The following is a 19,103-nucleotide window of genomic DNA, read 5'->3' on the forward strand; positions in this document are numbered from 1 at the left end:
TTCCTGATCTAGATATTCTTTGGCACCATCATTGAATTAGTTTATTATGCATGTTGCATAAGATTTTCCATAACTCTGACCATCCTTTACATTCAGATCTTGGACAGTTCCATCCTGTACGTAAGACTAGGCAGGCATTTAATTCTAATAGTCAGGCCTTCTCCATCATGAGGCTCAATACTACACAGTATTCTAGAAGTTTTATTCCACCTGTTACCAAGTTGTGGAATGATCTTTTTAATCGGGTAGTTGAATCAGTAGAACTTCAAAAGTTCAAAGTTGGGGCAAATGTTTTTATATTGAACAGGCTGACATAAGTCTTTTTATAGTTTATATATGACATATCTGTTTTGACGTTGTTACTGTTTTTAGAATGATTAATTGTTAAATTTTTTCTAATTTATTTATTTCCTTATTTCCTTTCCTCACTAGGCTATTTTTCCCTTTTGGAACCCCTGGGCTTATAGCATCTCGCTTTTCCAACTAGGGTTGTAGCTTAGCTAGTAATGATAATAATGATAATACTAATAATGATAATAATAATAGTGATAATAATACTAGTAATATACAGGCCACCACATTAAACACAAGAACGGGACAAAGAGCTGTACAGACAACTTGGACAAGAAGTTAACAGTAAGCTAGCTTTCCTAATGGGAGACTTCAATGCACCAGTAAACTGGGACACTATGAATTCTACATTATTGGCAACAATGAATTCCTCCATCAATGGGTCGATAAACCTATCACCATCAATGGGTCGATAAACCTATCACCATCAATGGGTCGATAAACCTATCACCATCAATGGGTCGATAAACCTATCACCATCAATGGGTCGATAAACCAATCAGGGAAAACAATATATTAGATATTGTGCTAACAACAGAAGAAAATATATAGTATCCAGTGTTTCAGTAGGCAAAAATATTGGCAAAAGTGACCACAGAATAGTTAGGTTTCAGGTAAATATTTCTAATCCAAAAGAAAGTTTCAGGTAAATATTTCTAATGCAAAAGAAAGGAAAGTTATAAAAAAGCTAGATTACAGACGTAGTAACTGTAAAACTGAAGGAATACACCAAGAATTTTGAATACAACAAAACAGGGAACATAGATACGTAATGGGACTCCTTTGTAGAAATATATAAAGAAGAAAAGGCTAAATGTATACCTCACAGAAATATTTTACCAAATGGAACTCCACAACCTAAGTGGTTCAACAGGAAAATAGCCAATGCAATACGAAGCAGAGACTGGAAACAACTCAATGGGTCCACAGCCTTCAATTAATGAAATTTCCAAGCACAAGAAGTTTAAGCCGAAAAGTAGATAAACTAGTTAGAAAGGCCAAGATTAATGAAGAGAAAAGAGTAGCTTCAACTTGTAAAGAAAACCCTAAAGAATTTTTTGTGTTAAGTAAACAGTAGAAAGCCAATCAAAAACAACATTAGGCCATTGAGAGACTCGGAAGGTTATCTTATAATGAATGAGTTGGAAAAACCAAACTGATAAATGCATATTTCACAATTGCATTCACTAGGGAAGAATTAACGAGCCTCCCTGAACCAGCTATCAAATATGAAGTGCCACAACTATTAAATAGAATTACCTTTACGATGGATGATGTCAAAAAGAAAATAAAAGGACTACATAAGTCTAAGGCACCAGGTCCAGATGATATTCATCCAAGAGAGATTATAGAACTAGAAGATAAAACCCCACACTTTTACAAAATGTTCTGAAAGACAGCTAATATAAAAAAGGCACCACAAGGATGGAAACTAGGCAATGTTCCTCCAATCTACAAGAAGGGACAAAAAGAACCTGGCAACTACAGACATGTGTCTAACTTCAGTTCTTAGCAAAATTTTTGAATCAATTATAGTAGATTCAATAGTAGAACATAAAGAGAAAAACAAACTTCTGATAGACAAAAAAGATCATGTGTGACAAATTTTTTGGAATTTTTGCACGTTTAGCATTTATGACAATAGCGGGACAATAGACATTACAGTATATACCTTTCAAAAGGCTTTTGAAAAAGTTCCTCATAGAAAATTAATGGTCTAAATTAGAGTAACCTAACCTAACACAACACACACACACACACACACACACACACACACACACACACACACTCTCTCTCTCAGCATGCATCATGTGGAAAACTTGACTGATTGCACATAAATTATGTCCTGAGAGTAGGTTCTACCTGGCTACTGTACTCTATTTTAGTATCTGCCAGCAATTACTACCTTGCTCCTAAATTTCAATGGCTGTTTTCTGCATGCTGTAAGAATAGGACTCATGTTTCAAGTGTTTCAGGTTTGCATAGGTAAGAAAAATACAAATTATTTATATACAGTAGTGTATTACAGAATTTGACTTATTTTTTTTTCCCCAGGTTCGGATCCAAAATCTATTTTATGTGCGTTTTTCAAGCAAGGCACCTGCACAAAAGGAGCAAAATGTAAATTTTCTCATGATTTAGCTATTGAGCGAAAGGTAAGTTGTATTAACATTGAACTGCACAATCATCATTTGCTGAAAGATCTCGTTGCAGCTAGTTGCTTCTAATTTAATTAGTTGGTAATCTATATACGTAAGTAAAATGTACACAGTACTGAATTAAATTATGTAATTATATCAGTTATTTTAACAATGTTCATGTTAATGATAGAATTGTCTATGATTCTATTAATTTAATGAACTGGTTGATGTAATAGTAAGATTCTTATAACTAACTGTAATTGATGTTGTTTGCTGGTTATCCAACTACCATATTTGTTTTGGGTCGTCATCGTTTCTCACAAGCGATCTGCTGGCTCAATTTTTTAGTTTAATGATAGCAGAGTGATGTAAGCTGACCAAGGGCAGTTGGGTCTAGTGTGATATGCTTCCTGCAAATCTCACCACCACTAACTGCCAATTTTGATCTTGCTGTCACTGTGAGCAGATGTCCTGTTTACCTCTCCACGCTTTTGCATTTGATTCAGCTTTCAGCAAAGAAGACTTGGAAAGAATTGGACAGTGCTTGGACTTGCAGTCCTTCATCAGCATGGACCCGTTGACCATCCTTCAACTTTAGACCGACCTTCTCATTCATTGCACTTCATGCCGCAAAGCTAAGCTAAGTTGCATACTTGCATTTGATATCCAATCATTGTGTTAACTGTTGGGAAGTGAATTGTAACCTGACTGAAGTATGTGGCAAATGTTCAACTAGGTCTCTCAGTGAGAAACAAGTATATGTAAACCATATGATTACCTTAGCTAAGAAAAGACTTTCCAGGAAAAGTCTTGGGGAGGGATCAGTAGATCGACTGGCATCAGATAATCCTTATAGACCTAACTTGGTTGATGAGATGTTAGTAGGTGAGTGTGACTGTATGTCAATAATTTCTAAGTGGTCAACATGTCAGGTGAGCAACGTGTTCATTCTCCTTCCTTAGTGGGACCAAGTGTAACAGAGTCAGTGAACATCGTAGAATGTGTTGTTGCAACGGAAGGACGTTGGTGTCTCGGTTGTTTTGTGCTCTGTCAATTTTAGAATCGACACCTTAGCATCAGGTTTTGAGAATGTAGCCTCTCTGCTAACACTAACCACTCTTTTCATCTCCCTCAGTCCTGCTTTTGGTCTCCCCATTCCACTCTGGACACAAGCTGAAGCGGCCCTAATGGATTCTGGGTATGAGTCCATCCCAATGCTGAGCAGGTCTGGAGTAGTTGTACTCCCTTGTTAGCTCAGATTCATGTATTAGGGGTAGTGATGATGGTTGAAGCTTCAACCAGACCTGGAATGGGCAGTCAAGGCCACAGTTGAGTGCTCCTTCTAGTCTTCCTTGTGGAAAACATGCTGTTCAGGCAACCTCCAATGGTCCCCTACTGGACAAGGGATTTTCAGGGTGGGTTGTGGGAAAGAGTAGCACTCTCTAGCTACAGGGTGGAAGTCCAGTGAATGTTCTTACTTCTCGTTCCCTGGGGAATCGATGGAATATGATTGTGAGATGTACTAAGGAGCACCCTGTTATTCTTAAGAAGGGAAGGGTTGAAGCCTAGGTGAATGCTACACCAGATGGGTCTCCAGTAATGGCTCCTTTATAGTCTTCTCCTCGGACTCCTTGAGAGTTGGGACGCTCGTCATTAGAGCTGTTGGCTGTCAAGAGGCTTTAGTGTAGTCGAAGTCTACCATCATAGTGCTGGAACCTGGAGAGTTCCCTTCAGTGTCCAGATTTGTGGAGGATGCTCAACAGAGAAACGAAATCCAATTTCACCCTGGTCGACTGGGAATTCCTCAGACATGGGAGATGGGTGTTCACCAAGAAATCAGCAGAGTATGCAGATGAAGCATCCACACAAGTCCCAAGTAACTTGGTTGCCTTACATCGCTCTACTATCGCACTTGACTCAAAAATTGAGCTGGCAGATTGCTCTTGTCAGAAAAGATGATGACCAAAACAAATATGGTAGTTAGATAACTAGCTAACAAAATGCATAGATAATTATAAGAATGTTATTATGTTACATATTCTCACCAGTTCATTAAATTAATGGAAGCAGACAATTCTATAATTAAGATGAACGTTGTTAAATCAACTGATATTGTAAAATTTTGTACAGGATTTAGTGTGTATTTTATACTTACATAATTGGATTACAGGGTAAATTAAATTAGAAGTAACTTGCTGCAACAAGATCTATTGGCAGGTCTTGATTGTGCAGGTGAGTATTAGAAAAGTAATCTTGAATTTTAAATTTTATTTTGTCAGGATCTTTTTATGTACTGTTGAGAATAGTTTTCGATTTTACATCAAGTCTTCCCTGTAAGGGGTTAGATATGAAAAAGGTTCTTCTAAATAACTTCTAGCCTAGACTTGTCTTCCTGAACTCCTGTTTAGGTTAGGTCTACATCGATCACTTTTTCAAGTATTTCCTGAGCTTTTCTACCAGTCTTTTTCCTGCCTCTTCTTCAGTATATACACATTTTTCTGAATAACTTCCTCATCCCTTCTCATCATTTCAATCTTTGACTTCTTAGCCTTTTTTTATAGCTTTGGAACCACATTTTTACCCATTCCTTTTTTTTTAATATGTTCTAACCACCGTTCATCAGGCATGGTTATCAATATTCTAAAGTCACATCTTATCAAGATCTCTTCTTATTTTCTTTCTTGGTGCCCTTCTTTAAGCTGCTAGTAGTACAGGCCTTGTTTACCAATCATAAACTTTAGGTTTCACTGCCAAGCGACATTTTTATATACCAGCAGTCTAGAAATATCTCCATTTTCTTTTTGCTGTTACCCCTTTTCTATTTCAATTCCTGAGTCACAGTCTTTTGCCTCCCAAGTTTAGGGTAATGCAGTACTTCTTCTAATGCCTTGCCTGTCTATCACAACAGGGTTATCAATGCTTCTCTTAGCCATTTGCTTGTATATATTTCGGCATCTAAAATCTCTTATTATATATTGATTTTGTAATCCAGAGCACCTTGTGTGACACCCTCTGATATATTGTGATGGTATAGAATTCACCCCTCCACCTTTTTCACTACAATTATATGGCTTTTTTCTTATTTTTCCCTTGCTTCCTTTCCAATAACCATTATCTTTTTGATTATATTGATTTTTTTCAAATAAAAGTCATCTGTGGTTTGCCTGGATTTTCCTATGAAGTTTGTTTGTATTGACATCTGTCATTAAAAGATTAAAAGTTTCTGTTCTCCCTCACTTCAATTACTTTATCCTCCCAGGGTATTATAGTAGTGTATATCAACTGTGTTGTTCTACGAGGAAAGGGCACAATTCAGAATTCTTGTTGCATCATTATCAGGTAATATTTATCATTCTCCTCAACCGATTACCAGTTTGGTTACAGTAGTACAATATTCATTCATCTATCGTTGATAACTATAGTTCTGTCCCCACCCCCACAATAGGCAAAAATACACAAAGTAACGACGCGATAAAACCACCACTTACATAGCATTACCTGTATACAGTAAACAGTTATATCTTTAAAATTTTCCTTTGTGTACACTACGTACAGAAAAAAATGTATACTCTCTCTCTCTGTGTGCTGCTGTTTTTTCTTCTTGGCTAAAATGACATCATGGATCAGATTGAAAAAGTGCATAGGTCAGACAATGTCATCTTCCCAATCCAGACCTTTGTTGCAATTCCTTAGCCATGATGCTCAAGGATGTAAAAGGTTCTTCCTCTTGTTTGTTTCGTAACTAGAATACAAACCTACCTGAAAGAATGAGCCATTAGAAATTAGCGAGGGTTAACCTCCCATCCTAATAGTTTGTGTTGGGTGGGTTAGTAACTATCCCAATCGCTCACACACCTGTGACTGGACTTCACTTTACTTTTGGCTCGGGGGGAGAATGGTTGTTACCGCTCTTCCTCCTTCCCATTTGGACTGCCCTTAATAAATAATCTTGGACTTTTTAACTTATTTCTTAATATCTTTATATATATTTTAAGCTTTCTTTACAGTTCTTGTTGCTGTTTGTGTGTCATCTTAATATGAAAGGTTCTCAAGAACAGAGAGCCTTCCCTTACAATCTTTCCCGGGTGGGTGTCATTCCAAGTGAGACAGCCTCTGCCGCAGGGGATTCGTCTTCGTTGGATACTACTACTCTGTTCGGATGTTTACGTTCCCCCCCTACGTTTCCTTGGAGGAAACTGCCTGCGGCCTTCACAGAGATTGGCTTTGATCTTGCTCTTTCTCGCCGCTCTCCCTCATTACGTGAGCAGTAGGCAGTTCCTTGGGAGGGGCCACCTTTCCTGTTCGTGGGTTAAGTTGCGCTCCTGAAAGATTTTCTTCATTAATGAAGTTGTATTAATAACTGCTTGTTTTGTAACAGTTTTTTCGCTGATGCTCTCCTTCTTCCATCAGTGTCGTCAGGTGGAGGTAGTGCGCAGTCCTTAATTTGTGTCTGTTCTCTTGCGGGACACTTTTTCCCGTCCGATGATTAGGTGCTCCTCCTTAGGTAGTTTTTCTCATAATTTGTTTTTTATCAATTAGCAATGCTATACTACACTTAACTCCCAGTTAGCATGAGGTTTATGTTCTTAGAGAGGTCGTGTTAACGGAACATAGTTTCTAAATAAGAAATAATGTTAATAGGGGGTGATACGTTCCTGGACATTGGGAAAGTCTGTCTTTATTTTGGGATTTGTTACAATGAAACATGAACAAACTCATTATTGATGTATTTGTAGGTCACAGAAACAATAAAAAACATACATTCTTACCCTACTTTTATTTATTTTTTTTGGAAAATAAGTTATAACCCATGTACGCACACACGTCTCTCTCTCTCTCTCTCTCTCTCTCTCTCTCTCTCTCTCTCTCTCTCTCTCTCTCTCTCTCTCTCTGTGTGGTTTAGCTCCCTATTGAGTAATCTTTGAAGAAAAGAGGAGCACAGTTCAACGAACTCTTGTCCAGTTTATTGCAATGCACATAGAACAACGGCAACAACAACAGACGAATCAGCTGTTAGTGCTGACAATCCTCGGCTATCTACGTAGGCTATGCGATGGAACATATAAATATTAAATTATTTTATAAGATTGCAAAATAATTATAACTACATTCGTTATTTAACCTTACAAAATCTTTCTATTCTATATTATCTTAGAGTGAACCACATTCACAAATAAATAGGCCTCGATGTACTGTAAACGTGCTAAATTGTAAACATTACATTTACAAGTATGGGTGTACATTTATTCATAAAATTAGATTTCTTTTTTGGTACTAAAATAAAATTAGAATTTATTTGTAAGCTTAAATAAAATCTTATCAACCATATATTATTCAAATTGCATTTACAAATAAAAGATAGAACTGGGAATGGTTATTTGAGGTTTAGCTCAGTGAAAAGTAAATTCAGAGACAAGTAAATTCTATTTACGTTGTATTACTACTTGAGTTACCTCTCCTGGAACCAATTACTGATGTAAGGTGAGGTATACCTGTATTCCAGCAATAGTGGAGTTCTTTGTGTATTTGTGGGAGGAAATTCTCCTCTCGGGTTCGGCAGTAAAAGACTATCGCTCAACCACGAGTCTCGCCTTTAAACTGAAAGAGGTAGACATTTCCTCTCCACTGGAACTTTCTTTGGCAATGAAAGGCCACCATTGTTCCTTGAGCCTCGCCTTTGGAATTAAACTTTCTTCCACGTCGCCATCGCCTCTCATACGGAGCTTCGAGCTTGTTGACCCTTAGTCGAGAAAGAGACCCCTTTCTAGGGTTCCAAGCAGCAGAGGTTTCCTGACTTAGATGACAGGTCTTCACTTGTTTTGTCATTGGCCAAGAGAGTCGGCGAACCCCATAAGACTCCCTTAACGTCTCTCATTCATGATGATGGATCAAGTAATGCTCGTCCTTGTTTGTGGCAGCTCAGAGCCAAGAATTCAAACCCTTTGGTCTGGGAATCCAGATCAATGGTGACTATGCGCTAGAGGAACTAGGGGTCCTTCCTCAAGGAAACTATGAAAGTTCACCCTGAGTGTTAACACACTTCATCAGCGTGGGGAAGATCAAGAGGAGGATCATGAAGAGGACAATCTCTGCCTGGATTTGCAAGGTAATGGGCCTCGCACTGAATCTAGATCCTCCTCCGTCATGTCGACCAGAGCACTCGACGTCAGGGGCATTGCTACGTCTCTTGTGTAAGTACTCTGTGACGCAGGTCTTACAAATGGGAGTTTGGAAGCATCTAACAACCTTCACCACCCACTACCTGCAAGATGTAACCCACAGGAGACTCGATACGTTCTCTATCAGTCCTGTGGTGGCTTCACAACAACTGGTTTAATACCTCAAGCTCCTTTATGGACAAGTAGCAGGAGGGTAAGGGCATTGGTTACCCAGTTTTAGTCTGAGTGAATGATAAAGAATGACAGGCTCTTTTGTTTCTTTATCCTTCCCTCTCTTGGGGAAATCAGCATCCAGGGTTCTCTTTACAGTTGACCTTAACCACTGCAGGTAAACCATTATTCTGTTGTGTAACCTAGTATTGTGTCGATTCTGTTGCGTCCCCATACCCTGGCGAGGTGTTATTGGATATGTCTTGGTGACCTCGGACAATTCCTAATGACTCAGAAGAGATCTTACCTTGACAGTTACATAGCTAGTATCTCAAAACACACAGCGTGCGTAGGCCACAGACCATACAAAGCATGCAAGGTGTTAGGGTTTCCTATTTCATGTGCCAAAACACACAAAGGGGAATCCCTGGGTAAAGTAAAAAAGCCAGATTGGCTAGGACGTCCGCCCTCCTAATGGGTGAGTCATATCCCTATAAATAGTGTAGGTTTGTATTCCAGTTACGGAACAAATGACAAATTTTGAAATAATTTGTATTTTCCCTAACAATATAAACTTGTAGCTATTTATACAGATTTGCCTGTCAATTCAGGCCCCCTTGAAATCCTACCTCCAAGCAAAGTGAAGTACAGTCACAAGTGTGTGAGAGAGAGAGGGGTTAGTTACTTCCCCCCTCCCCCCACTCAATAGTGGGATGGATGGTTAACCCTCGCTAATTTCTAATGGCTCGTAATTTCATAGCTTCGAGAGTCAGTCAATGACGGTGTTAACATCTTCAGGAATCATGTCCTTGAAGCATCCTTTGTGTATGTCTTGTTAGCTTCACATCTTTACTAACTGCTGAGTGTTGAACTTCGTCAGGAGTGAAGCCCTTGTAATCGTGGATTAATTCTGGGCCATATTCTAATGTATTTAAAATATATCGTAGAAATTATTCATTAGTGTATGTAATTGTCATTCTGGTGACAATTTCCCACGTTGCTGGATCTCCATAAAGTCATTACTGCCCAAACTCAGTAAAAATAAAGCAGCCTTTACCAGTACTATTTCAAGGTTTTTATGCCAAATGGGAAGCCCTTTGTCTAACCAGATTTCAACTTTTATAATCAGTTCTAATCAGTTACATTACTGTGGTGACTTTTACTAGGCTATCCTTTCATAGTAATACTGTTTTTAGCTAACAAATCTCTTGAATTGAGTGGTAGGTTTTAGTTAGTTTTAGTTATATTTATAAACTGTGGGGTCGCTGCTAGGTTTAGGAAATCTTAGAAGTTTCATGTAGGTTATACTGTACTATGACTTGGTTATTTAGCATATTTTGCCTCTATAAGGAGGCTTCACCCCTAAGCATCTACTCTCAGGGGCACTATTGCAGTACTTATTTAGTTTATATATTTCATATTTTATTTATTATACTAAAAATGTTTTATTTATAGTGGCAGGAAACTAAAATCAAGAAGCTAAATTAAAATCTTTGTACAGCATTTCCATTAAATTTCTATTGAAATGCATCTTTTGTTTGTCCTTGAAAATTTAGAGTGAAAAACGAAGTGCTTATGTAGATGTCAGAGATTGTGAAGAAACGAGCGCTGATTGGGATGAAGAAAAGCTTGCTGAGGTTGTGGAGAAGAAGCATGGTAAAGAAAAAAATAAGCCTACTACAGACATTGTAAGTAAATTTAGGCCAGTGCTCAAGTTAAGGAATTGTTTCTGTTATATTGTAATCTCATCAAAATGTATTTTTAATGTTTATCTCAATGTAATATATGCTTCACTTGTATATTCTTGTATGATATTTAAATTTGAGTATAATAGTACAGTTTAGTGAGTTGCACTCAGAATCTATAATATTGTGTACTGTATCTTGAATACATAAGTCAATGGGACAATCTAATACCCATGAGTAAGAAATTTGTGTTTCATTCATGTTTCTTTTTCAGGTATGCAAGTATTTCCTAGATGCTGTAGAAAATGGCAAATACGGGTGGTTTTGGGACTGTCCAAATGGCGGTAACTGTATTTATCGTCATGCATTGCCACCTGGCTTTGTCCTGAAAAAGGTCAGTTTTTAAAACCACTTTAAGATTATTAAGTAATTCAGAATTTTCTCTGGAGCACTGATTTTAGGAAATACTGTATATAGATGTTGAATGTCTGACTGTCTTGCTTTTGTTTTTATATATTTTAAGAGCAAAACTTTTTGGTCAATCTGGCAACTTCTGAAATGTTACTCGGTTGACTCGTTGAACTTGTATGTAAAAGATAATTGAGTGAATGAAATTTGTGGTTATATAATAGGTGTTGTAAGTTATTGTGCTTCTACCTTGAGGCCATATTTCTTAACTGTTACAATACTTACTCTTAGGATTTGTTATTGAAGATGAAGTGAAAACTGGAAGGTTAATGTTAAAGGTGGTCAGTTACTTGAAATGAGGTGGAAAGTAAAAAATATGGAAGAATTATTGCTTAGGACTTGAATGATACTGAAAAGAATTTATAGTATATACAGTAAATAAATATAGCCAAAGCAGAAATAAACTAGAAACCTTTGATATTGTATCACATGTATTGAACCATTCAATTCAATAAAATGGATTCTTTCAAATACGTAACACGTGAGTAAAGTACATGCAGAACTAAAGTTCAAGTTAATGTACCCATATGAAATTTTGAAAGGTTATAATTAAATTCAATCTAAATTTTATACTTTTAATGATAAAATCCATATTTACAACAAATAACTTCCAGATTTTATAATTCTTATTTCTTTAGTTGGCTTCAAAATAGAAAGTAGAAAAACAATTCTTGAATTACACACTATCATTTACAATACTGAAGTCCCAATTCATTTTCCATCACACCTAATTGACCTTATATCCTTGCTGGATTTAAATCCTTTGTTTTAGAAGTTTAGTTTATGGGCCTTGTGTTACAGGTGAGGTTAATTTTAACAACATTTCGATTTTAATTTTTGTTAATTTTAAAATTTTTCATCTTTTTAGTACCAGTTTCTTTTGATTATGCACTTAAAAATTATTATTATTATTATTATTATTATTATTATTATTATTATTATTATTATTATTATTATTATTAATGATAACTAAGCTACAACCCTAGTTGGAAAAGCAGGATGCTCAAGCCCAGGGGCTGCAGGTGGGAAAATAGCCCATTGTGGAAAGGAAATAAACTACTATATATATTAAAAATTATGATTTGAAAATATCTTAATGTTGAGCCTCATGATGGAGAAGCCAAGACTTAGAATTAACTTTATACCTTATACTTTTTTATCTTTAATAAAGTAAGTCCCTTACACAGAGATGCATCTTAAGAGGAAATATCAAGTTGAAAAGTTCCAAAGTTCAAGCCTCCAGCTTAAAACCTCCAACTTTTTCCTCTCAATTGCTCTAAGCCAGCTTATCTTGCTAGCACTAGTGAGCTAGTTTATAGATGTACAAGAATTCCTAAGTGTTTTTTTTTTACATAATAAAATACCTTTTTCAATATTAAACTTACCCGATAATCATGTAGCTGTCAACTCCGTTGCCCGACAGAATTCTATGGAGGGATACGCCAGCTATCACAATACTAGAAGGGGGTGTACTTACCAGCGCCACCTGTGGCCAGGTACTCAATCATTTGTTGTTGACACCTCCTCAATTATTCCTCTGTCGTGCTTCCGGCTAGACGTTCTGGGATACGCTCATGGTTTTCGAGTTTATTCATGGATATTTGGTGAAGTATTCTCTTAGATTAACGGCTGTCGCATACTGGAATCCTTTTTATATTAGCTAGTTAGCTTTTATATAAACTCTGATTAACGGTTAATGAATTTTTGCTTGTTTTTGGATCACCCTTTGACTTACTCTTTGAAACAAGATGTCTGACGTTTCGCAAGCTCCCTCCCATAGACGATGTAGGTCTTGCAATAGGCGTATTCCGAAGGTCTCGGTAGATCCTCACACCGCTTGTTCTGACTGTAGGGACAGGCCCTGTCTATTAGAAAATCGGTGTGAGGAGTGCGCCGGACTTTCGGAATTGGATTTTGTACGTCTTTTAAAATATTCATCCAAGTTAGAGAGAACTAGAGTTAGGAGAAGTTCTTCTCACTCTTCTATGTTTTCCTCACCTCATGATCCCCTACCTTTTCCTACCCCTGTAGTGGCTACCCCCGAACCTACTGTGTGCCCTCCGCCTGATATGTCAACTGTTTTGCGTGCTATTCAGGCTTTAGGAGATAAAGTAGAATCAGTGGTAAGTGACCATAAGTCTCTGATGGCCGAGGTTAAAGAACTGAAGGTCAAGAGTGCAGTGGGTGGAAATAGTGCCAGTGCTGTGACGAGTGCTAGTGTCTGTGCAGTGCCAAGTGCTAGTGGTGCCAGTGTGGTGCGTGAGGATTTTTCTGTGCGAGCCAGTCGTCCTCCCAGTCCGGGACCTCTTGCAAGCTCCCATGCCCAGGGGAGAAGCAATGTCGAAGGGCTTAAGGGTTCGACAGGCCTTGTTAGGCGCACAGAATTATCCTCGGTGGTTGCGGGCGTGTCTTCCTTAGACCGTCACTCCCACCTGCAGACGATTGAGCCCGTCTTCTCGTCCGCTGATCTTCATGCAGGGAAGAAACGTTGGTCTCAGGTCTCGAGACCGCTTAAACGTAGAGTTCAGTCAGCGAGTGCTCAGCCAGGTTGTAGTCATTGGCTCAGCTCCGACTCGCCTCTGTCATTGGTCGACTGTACTCCGCCCAAGAGGAGTAAGGTTCTGCCTATACAGACCCCGACTGTGACTTTACCTCAGTCTGTTATCGTTTCTGCCGACCCCAAGTGGACCCTGCTTCAGTCCATGCAAGTTCAGCTTTCGGACTTGATGCGTGAGTGTCGGGCTGAGAGTGTTGCACCGCCTGCACTCCCTCCACCTGTTCTCGCTGCACCTGTGCTCGCCCAGCCTGCACCTGCTCCGCCTGTGCTCGCCCAGCCTGCACCTGCTCCGCCTGGTCGCAGCACCATCTGCCAGGCGTACGATGTTGAACCACTTTCGGAGTTTGCTGTTCACAGTGTTGTTCAGCCTCAGCCTTCTTTAAGGCAACCCTTGCTTTGGGATCAGGAGAGTTACACTCTTCCTCCTCCTCCCCTTGCTGCTCCACCAGTGGTGCAACTCTCGGTTGGGGTACAACAACCTCTCCCCTCCGTGAGTCTGTCTGCTCAACCAGCGCTGCACCGAGTTCAACCCTCATCTAGGCAAAGAAGAGGACAAGAGGCTAGCATTGCAACAGGAGGTGTCGCTACTTGTGCAGAAGAAGGCAGTGGTTATAGTCCGGGACCATCAATCCCCGGGCTTCTACAACCGTCTCTTTCTTGTGGCCAAAAAGACAGGAGGTTGGAGACCGGTGCTGGACGTCAGCTCTCTCAACGAGTATGTCACCAAGCAGACGTTCACAATGGAGACGACCAAGTCGGTCTTAGCAGCGGTCAGACAGGAGGACTGGATGGTCTCGTTGGACTTGAAAGATGCATACTTTCACGTTCCCATTCATCCAGACTCCCAACCTTTCCTGAGATTCGTTTTCGGAAAGGTTGTCTATCAGTTCCAAGCCCTGTGTTTTGGCCTAAGCACAGCTCCTATGGTCTTTACTCATCTGATGAGGAATGTAGCGAAATTCCTGCACTTATCGAACATCAGAGCCTCCCTCTACCTAGACGACTGGCTGTTGAGAGCCTCCACGAGTCGTCGTTGTCTGGAGAACCTCTCTTGGACTTTAGATCTAATCAGAGACCTAGGTCTATTAGTCAATATAGAGAAATCTCAACTCATTCCCTCCCAATCCATTGTGTACCTGGGAATGGAGATTCAGAGTCGGGATTTTCGGGCTTTTCCATCGGCCCCCAGGATAAACCAAGCCCTAGAGTGCATCAGGAGCATGCTGAAGAGGAGCAATTGCTCAGTGAGACAGTGGATGAGTCTCACAGGGACCCTCTCATCTCTGGCCCTGTTTGTCGAGCTAGGGAGACTCCACCTCCGCCCTCTTCAATTCCATCTTGCAGCTTATTGGGACAAGGGCTCGACTCTAGAAGCAGTCTCTATCCCTATCAACCAAGAGATGAAGACCACTCTCCAGTGGTGGAAGCACAATCTTCTTCTCAAGGAGGGTCTATCATTGGCCATCCAGACCCCCCATCTTCATCTCTTCTCGGATGCATCGGACTCGGGCTGGGGTGCGACCTTGGACGGACGGGAATGCTCAGGAGTATGGAACAAGGAACAAGGATTACTCCACATCAACTGCAAGGAACTGTTAGCAGTCCATCTTGCCCTGTTGAACTTCAAGTCCCTCCTGCTAGGCAAAGTGGTGGAGGTGAATTCAGACAACACCACAGCCTTGGCTTACATCTCCAAGCAAGGAGGGACCCATTCGAGGAGCCTTTACGAGATCGCAAGGGACCTCCTCATTTGGTCAAGAGGTCTAAACCTCACATTGGTCACGAGGTTCATCCAGGGCGATATGAATGTTTCAGCGGATCGCCTCAGCAGAAGGAATCAGGTCATTCCCACGGAATGGACCCTCCACAAGAGTGTGTGCAACAGACTTTGGACGTTGTGGGGTCAACCTACCATAGACCTGTTTGCCACCTCCATCACCAAGAGACTTCCGCTTTATTGTTCCCCTGTTCCAGACCCTGCAGCGGTTCATGTAGATGCTTTTCTTCTGAACTGGTCCCATCTCGACCTGTACGCATTCCCTCCGTTCAAGATTATAAACAAAGTTCTGCAGAAATTCGTCTCGCACGAAGGGACACGGCTGACGCTGGTTGCTCCCCTTTGGCCTGCAAGAGAATGGTACACAGAGGTACTTCAATGGCTAGTCGACTTCCCCAGGACTCTACCTCTAAGAGTGGACCTTCTACGTCAACCACACGTAGACAGGTTGCACCCAAACCTCCACGCTCTTCGACTGACTGCCTTCAGACTGTCGAAAGATTCGCTAGAGCTAGAGGCTTTTCGAAGGAGGCAGCCAGTGCGATTGCCAGAGCTAGAAGAATTTCCACTCGTAGAGTCTACCAGTCTAAGTGGGAGGTCTTCCGAAGCTGGTGTAGAGCCAATTCAATATCCTCTACCAATACCTCTGTGATCCAAATAGCTGACTTCCTTCTTCATCTTAGGAATGAGAGATCCCTTTCAACATCTACGATTAAAGGGTATAGGAGCATGTTGGCCTCAGTCCTCCGCCACAGGGGTTTGGACCTGTCTTCCAACAAGGACCTTCAAGACATTCTCAAGTCTTTTGAGACGTCTAAAGAACGTCGTCTTTCCACTCCAGGCTGGAATCTGGACGTAGTCTTAAGGTTCCTTATGACATCTAGGTTCGAACCTCTCCAGTCAGCTTCCTTCAAGGATCTTACCCTCAAGACTGCTTTTCTCGTTTGCCTTGCAACAGCTAAGAGAGTCAGTGAGGTTCATGCCTTCAGCAAGAACATTGGTTTCACAACCGAATCAGCTACATGTTCTTTTCAGCTTGGATTCCTAGCAAAGAACGAGCTTCCTTCACGTCCTTGGCCTAGATCGTTCGAAATACCTAGCCTCTCCAACATGGTAGGTAACGAACTAGAGAGAGTTCTTTGCCCTGTCAGAGCTCTCAAATATTATCTGAAGAGGTCTAAACCTATTCGAGGACAGTCAGAAGCCTTATGGTGTGCCATCAAGAAACCCTCGAGACCCATGTCCAAGAATGGGCTTTCGTACTATATAAGGCTTCTGATCAGAGAAGCACATTCTCACTTAAAGGAGGAAGACCTTGCATTGCTGAAGGTAAGGACCCACGAAGTAAGAGCTGTAGCTACTTCGTTGGCCTTTAATAAAAACCGTTCTCTGCAGAGCACTATGGATGCAACCTATTGGAGGAGCAAGTCAGTGTTTGCATCATTTTATCTGAAAGATGTCCAGTCTCTTTACGAGAACTGCTACACCCTGGGACCATTCGTAGCAGCGAGTGCAGTAGTAGGTGAGGGCTCAGCCACTACATTCCCTTAATCCCATAACCTTTTTAACCTTTCTCTTGAATACTTTTATTGTTGTTTTTATGGTTGTTACGGTAGGCTAAGAAGCCTTCCGCATCCTTGGATTTGGCGGGTGGTCTATTCATTCTTGAGAAGCGCCTGGGTTAAAGGTTTGGTAGAGGTCCTTTAGTAGGGTTGCAACCCCTTGTACTTTGGCACCTTTGGGTTGATTCAGCCTCCAAGAGGAACGCTGCGCTCAGTAAGGAAGACGAACTTTAAATAAAAGGCAGAGTAACGGTTCTATTCGACTTCCTTACCAGGTACTTATTATTTCATTGTTATTTGAGATAACTGTTATATGAAATTTGGGATACTTAGCTATCCTTTAATCATGTACACTGGTTTTCACCCACCTCCCTGGGTGTGAATCAGCTACATGATTATCGGGTAAGTTTAATATTGAAAAATGTTATTTTTATTAATAAAATAAATTTTTGAATATACTTACCCGATAATCATGATTTAATCGACCCTCCCTTTCCTCCCCAGAGAGAACCAGTGGACCGAGGAATAATTGAGGAGGTGTCAACAACAAATGATTGAGTACCTGGCCACAGGTGGCGCTGGTAAGTACACCCCCTTCTAGTATTGTGATAGCTGGCGTATCCCTCCATAGAATTCTGTCGGGCAACGGAGTTGACAGCTACATGATTATCGGGTAAGTATATTCAAAAATTTATTTTATTAATAAAAATAACATTTTAAAAGTTTTTAAGAAATTTGTATTCTCTTTTGCACTAATTCAAAACAATTTGTACTATATTTTAATGTGTATTAAAGCCAGATTTACAGTTTTTGAATTATCAGGTGAATTTGCAGGATATGATTTCTTTTGAATGATGAAATTGAAAGACAATTTCCCCCAAAACTTAATTTAATTAAATAGCAAACGTAAAATGAGTTTGCATTTAAAATCAGTAAAAAGTCTAATATATAATTTAGCCCAATTAAGTAAAATACACATCCCTGGGTTATACTGTTGTTTACTAGTTAAATTTATTATTGAATCAGTTAAGTTTATAAATGTTTGAATTACTATTAAGATATAATAGAGGCATTTCTCATTTAGCATCTCGTTTAATCTGGGCCTAGTTATAGAAAATTGGTGGAAATTACCTAATTACAATCAGACCTTACCATTCACAGGTTTGATATTCTTAAAATAAGTTATTTGTATCAGTCCTCTTTAATTCTGTGAAACTGTTTTTGGGTATTTATTCAAAATTATATAACACAAATACAGACCAGGGTTTGATAGAAAAGACAAAAAGGCATTAAATTATTACAAAACGGCTTAAAAATTGACTTTACCCAGTATGTAATAATACAGTCTCAACTTATTCCTGCTATATACCAGAGCATGCTGGGCTCTATTCGGTCCTATATAACTCCCTGCTTTTATGTCTTTCAAGTTGAAGTTCATTCACACTTGAATGATTGTGAATACACCGTAAGTGAAAAGAGAAAATTGTATTATGTAAAATAAAATAATGTTAATTAAGTGTAATATGCCGAGGTATTTGGAATTATAAAAGTACTGCCAAGAAAGAATTCTTTTTTTATATTTCCAAATGAGGAAGAACTTTGGTGGAGTTTGTTCCTTGCTATCAAAAGAGAAGGATTCATACCAAGCACACGCTGCAATAAAGCAATTGTAAATGTCTTGCCCTGGTGTTTGTGGTTGGTATGAATCCTTTTCTTTTGATAGCAAGGAGTCAGCTTCTCAGTTCATCATTATTTGGAAATGTAAAAGAATGATTTTCTTCAGTATTCTTATATTCAATATCCATGATACCTTGGCACATTACATCTATTTAACATTGTTTTTTTTGACAATTATTATGAAAATCATGCATTTAATTCGTTCGAAAAGTGCAGCTCTTTCCCTCACCAAGGTATGACCTAAGCTGACCTCAAGGCTGTTACCCGCCAAGACCGATTGGCCTGTGTGTGATGTCGTGGGTTAAGATGTCTGGGTGATTCATTAGGCATGAATCTCTCCGTGGCCATGGCCATATGTAGACCAAAACTAAGGCAAGTTTATTGGTAAATCTTTAGTCAATGAACAAAGAGGAACTTCTTGAATTGGTGATGAATTGAAAAGTGGAAATTAAGATTCTGTTGAATCCTTTGAGAAAATTCAATCCTTTATTATGATTGCAGACAAGACTGAAGCTGGGGACAATATAAAAAAAAAATTGTTCAATTTAGAAACAAT

General features: G+C 39.5%; 1 protein-coding gene across 1 annotated transcript in view; it reads left to right on the plus strand.

The window, feature by feature from the left end:
• LOC137655882 (zinc finger CCCH domain-containing protein 15) overlaps positions 1-19,103 on the plus strand; it is a 77,122-nt gene that overhangs the window by 40,277 nt on the left and 17,742 nt on the right. The window contains exons 3-5 of the mRNA XM_068390102.1: positions 2,407-2,507; positions 10,378-10,509; positions 10,781-10,900. Of these exons, the coding sequence (XP_068246203.1) occupies positions 2,407-2,507; positions 10,378-10,509; positions 10,781-10,900 (353 nt within the window). The remainder of the gene's footprint in view (positions 1-2,406; positions 2,508-10,377; positions 10,510-10,780; positions 10,901-19,103) is intronic.

This window comes from Palaemon carinicauda, chromosome 16, assembly GCF_036898095.1.
Source record: "Palaemon carinicauda isolate YSFRI2023 chromosome 16, ASM3689809v2, whole genome shotgun sequence".
NCBI classification, from domain to species: Eukaryota; Metazoa; Arthropoda; class Malacostraca; order Decapoda; family Palaemonidae; genus Palaemon; species Palaemon carinicauda.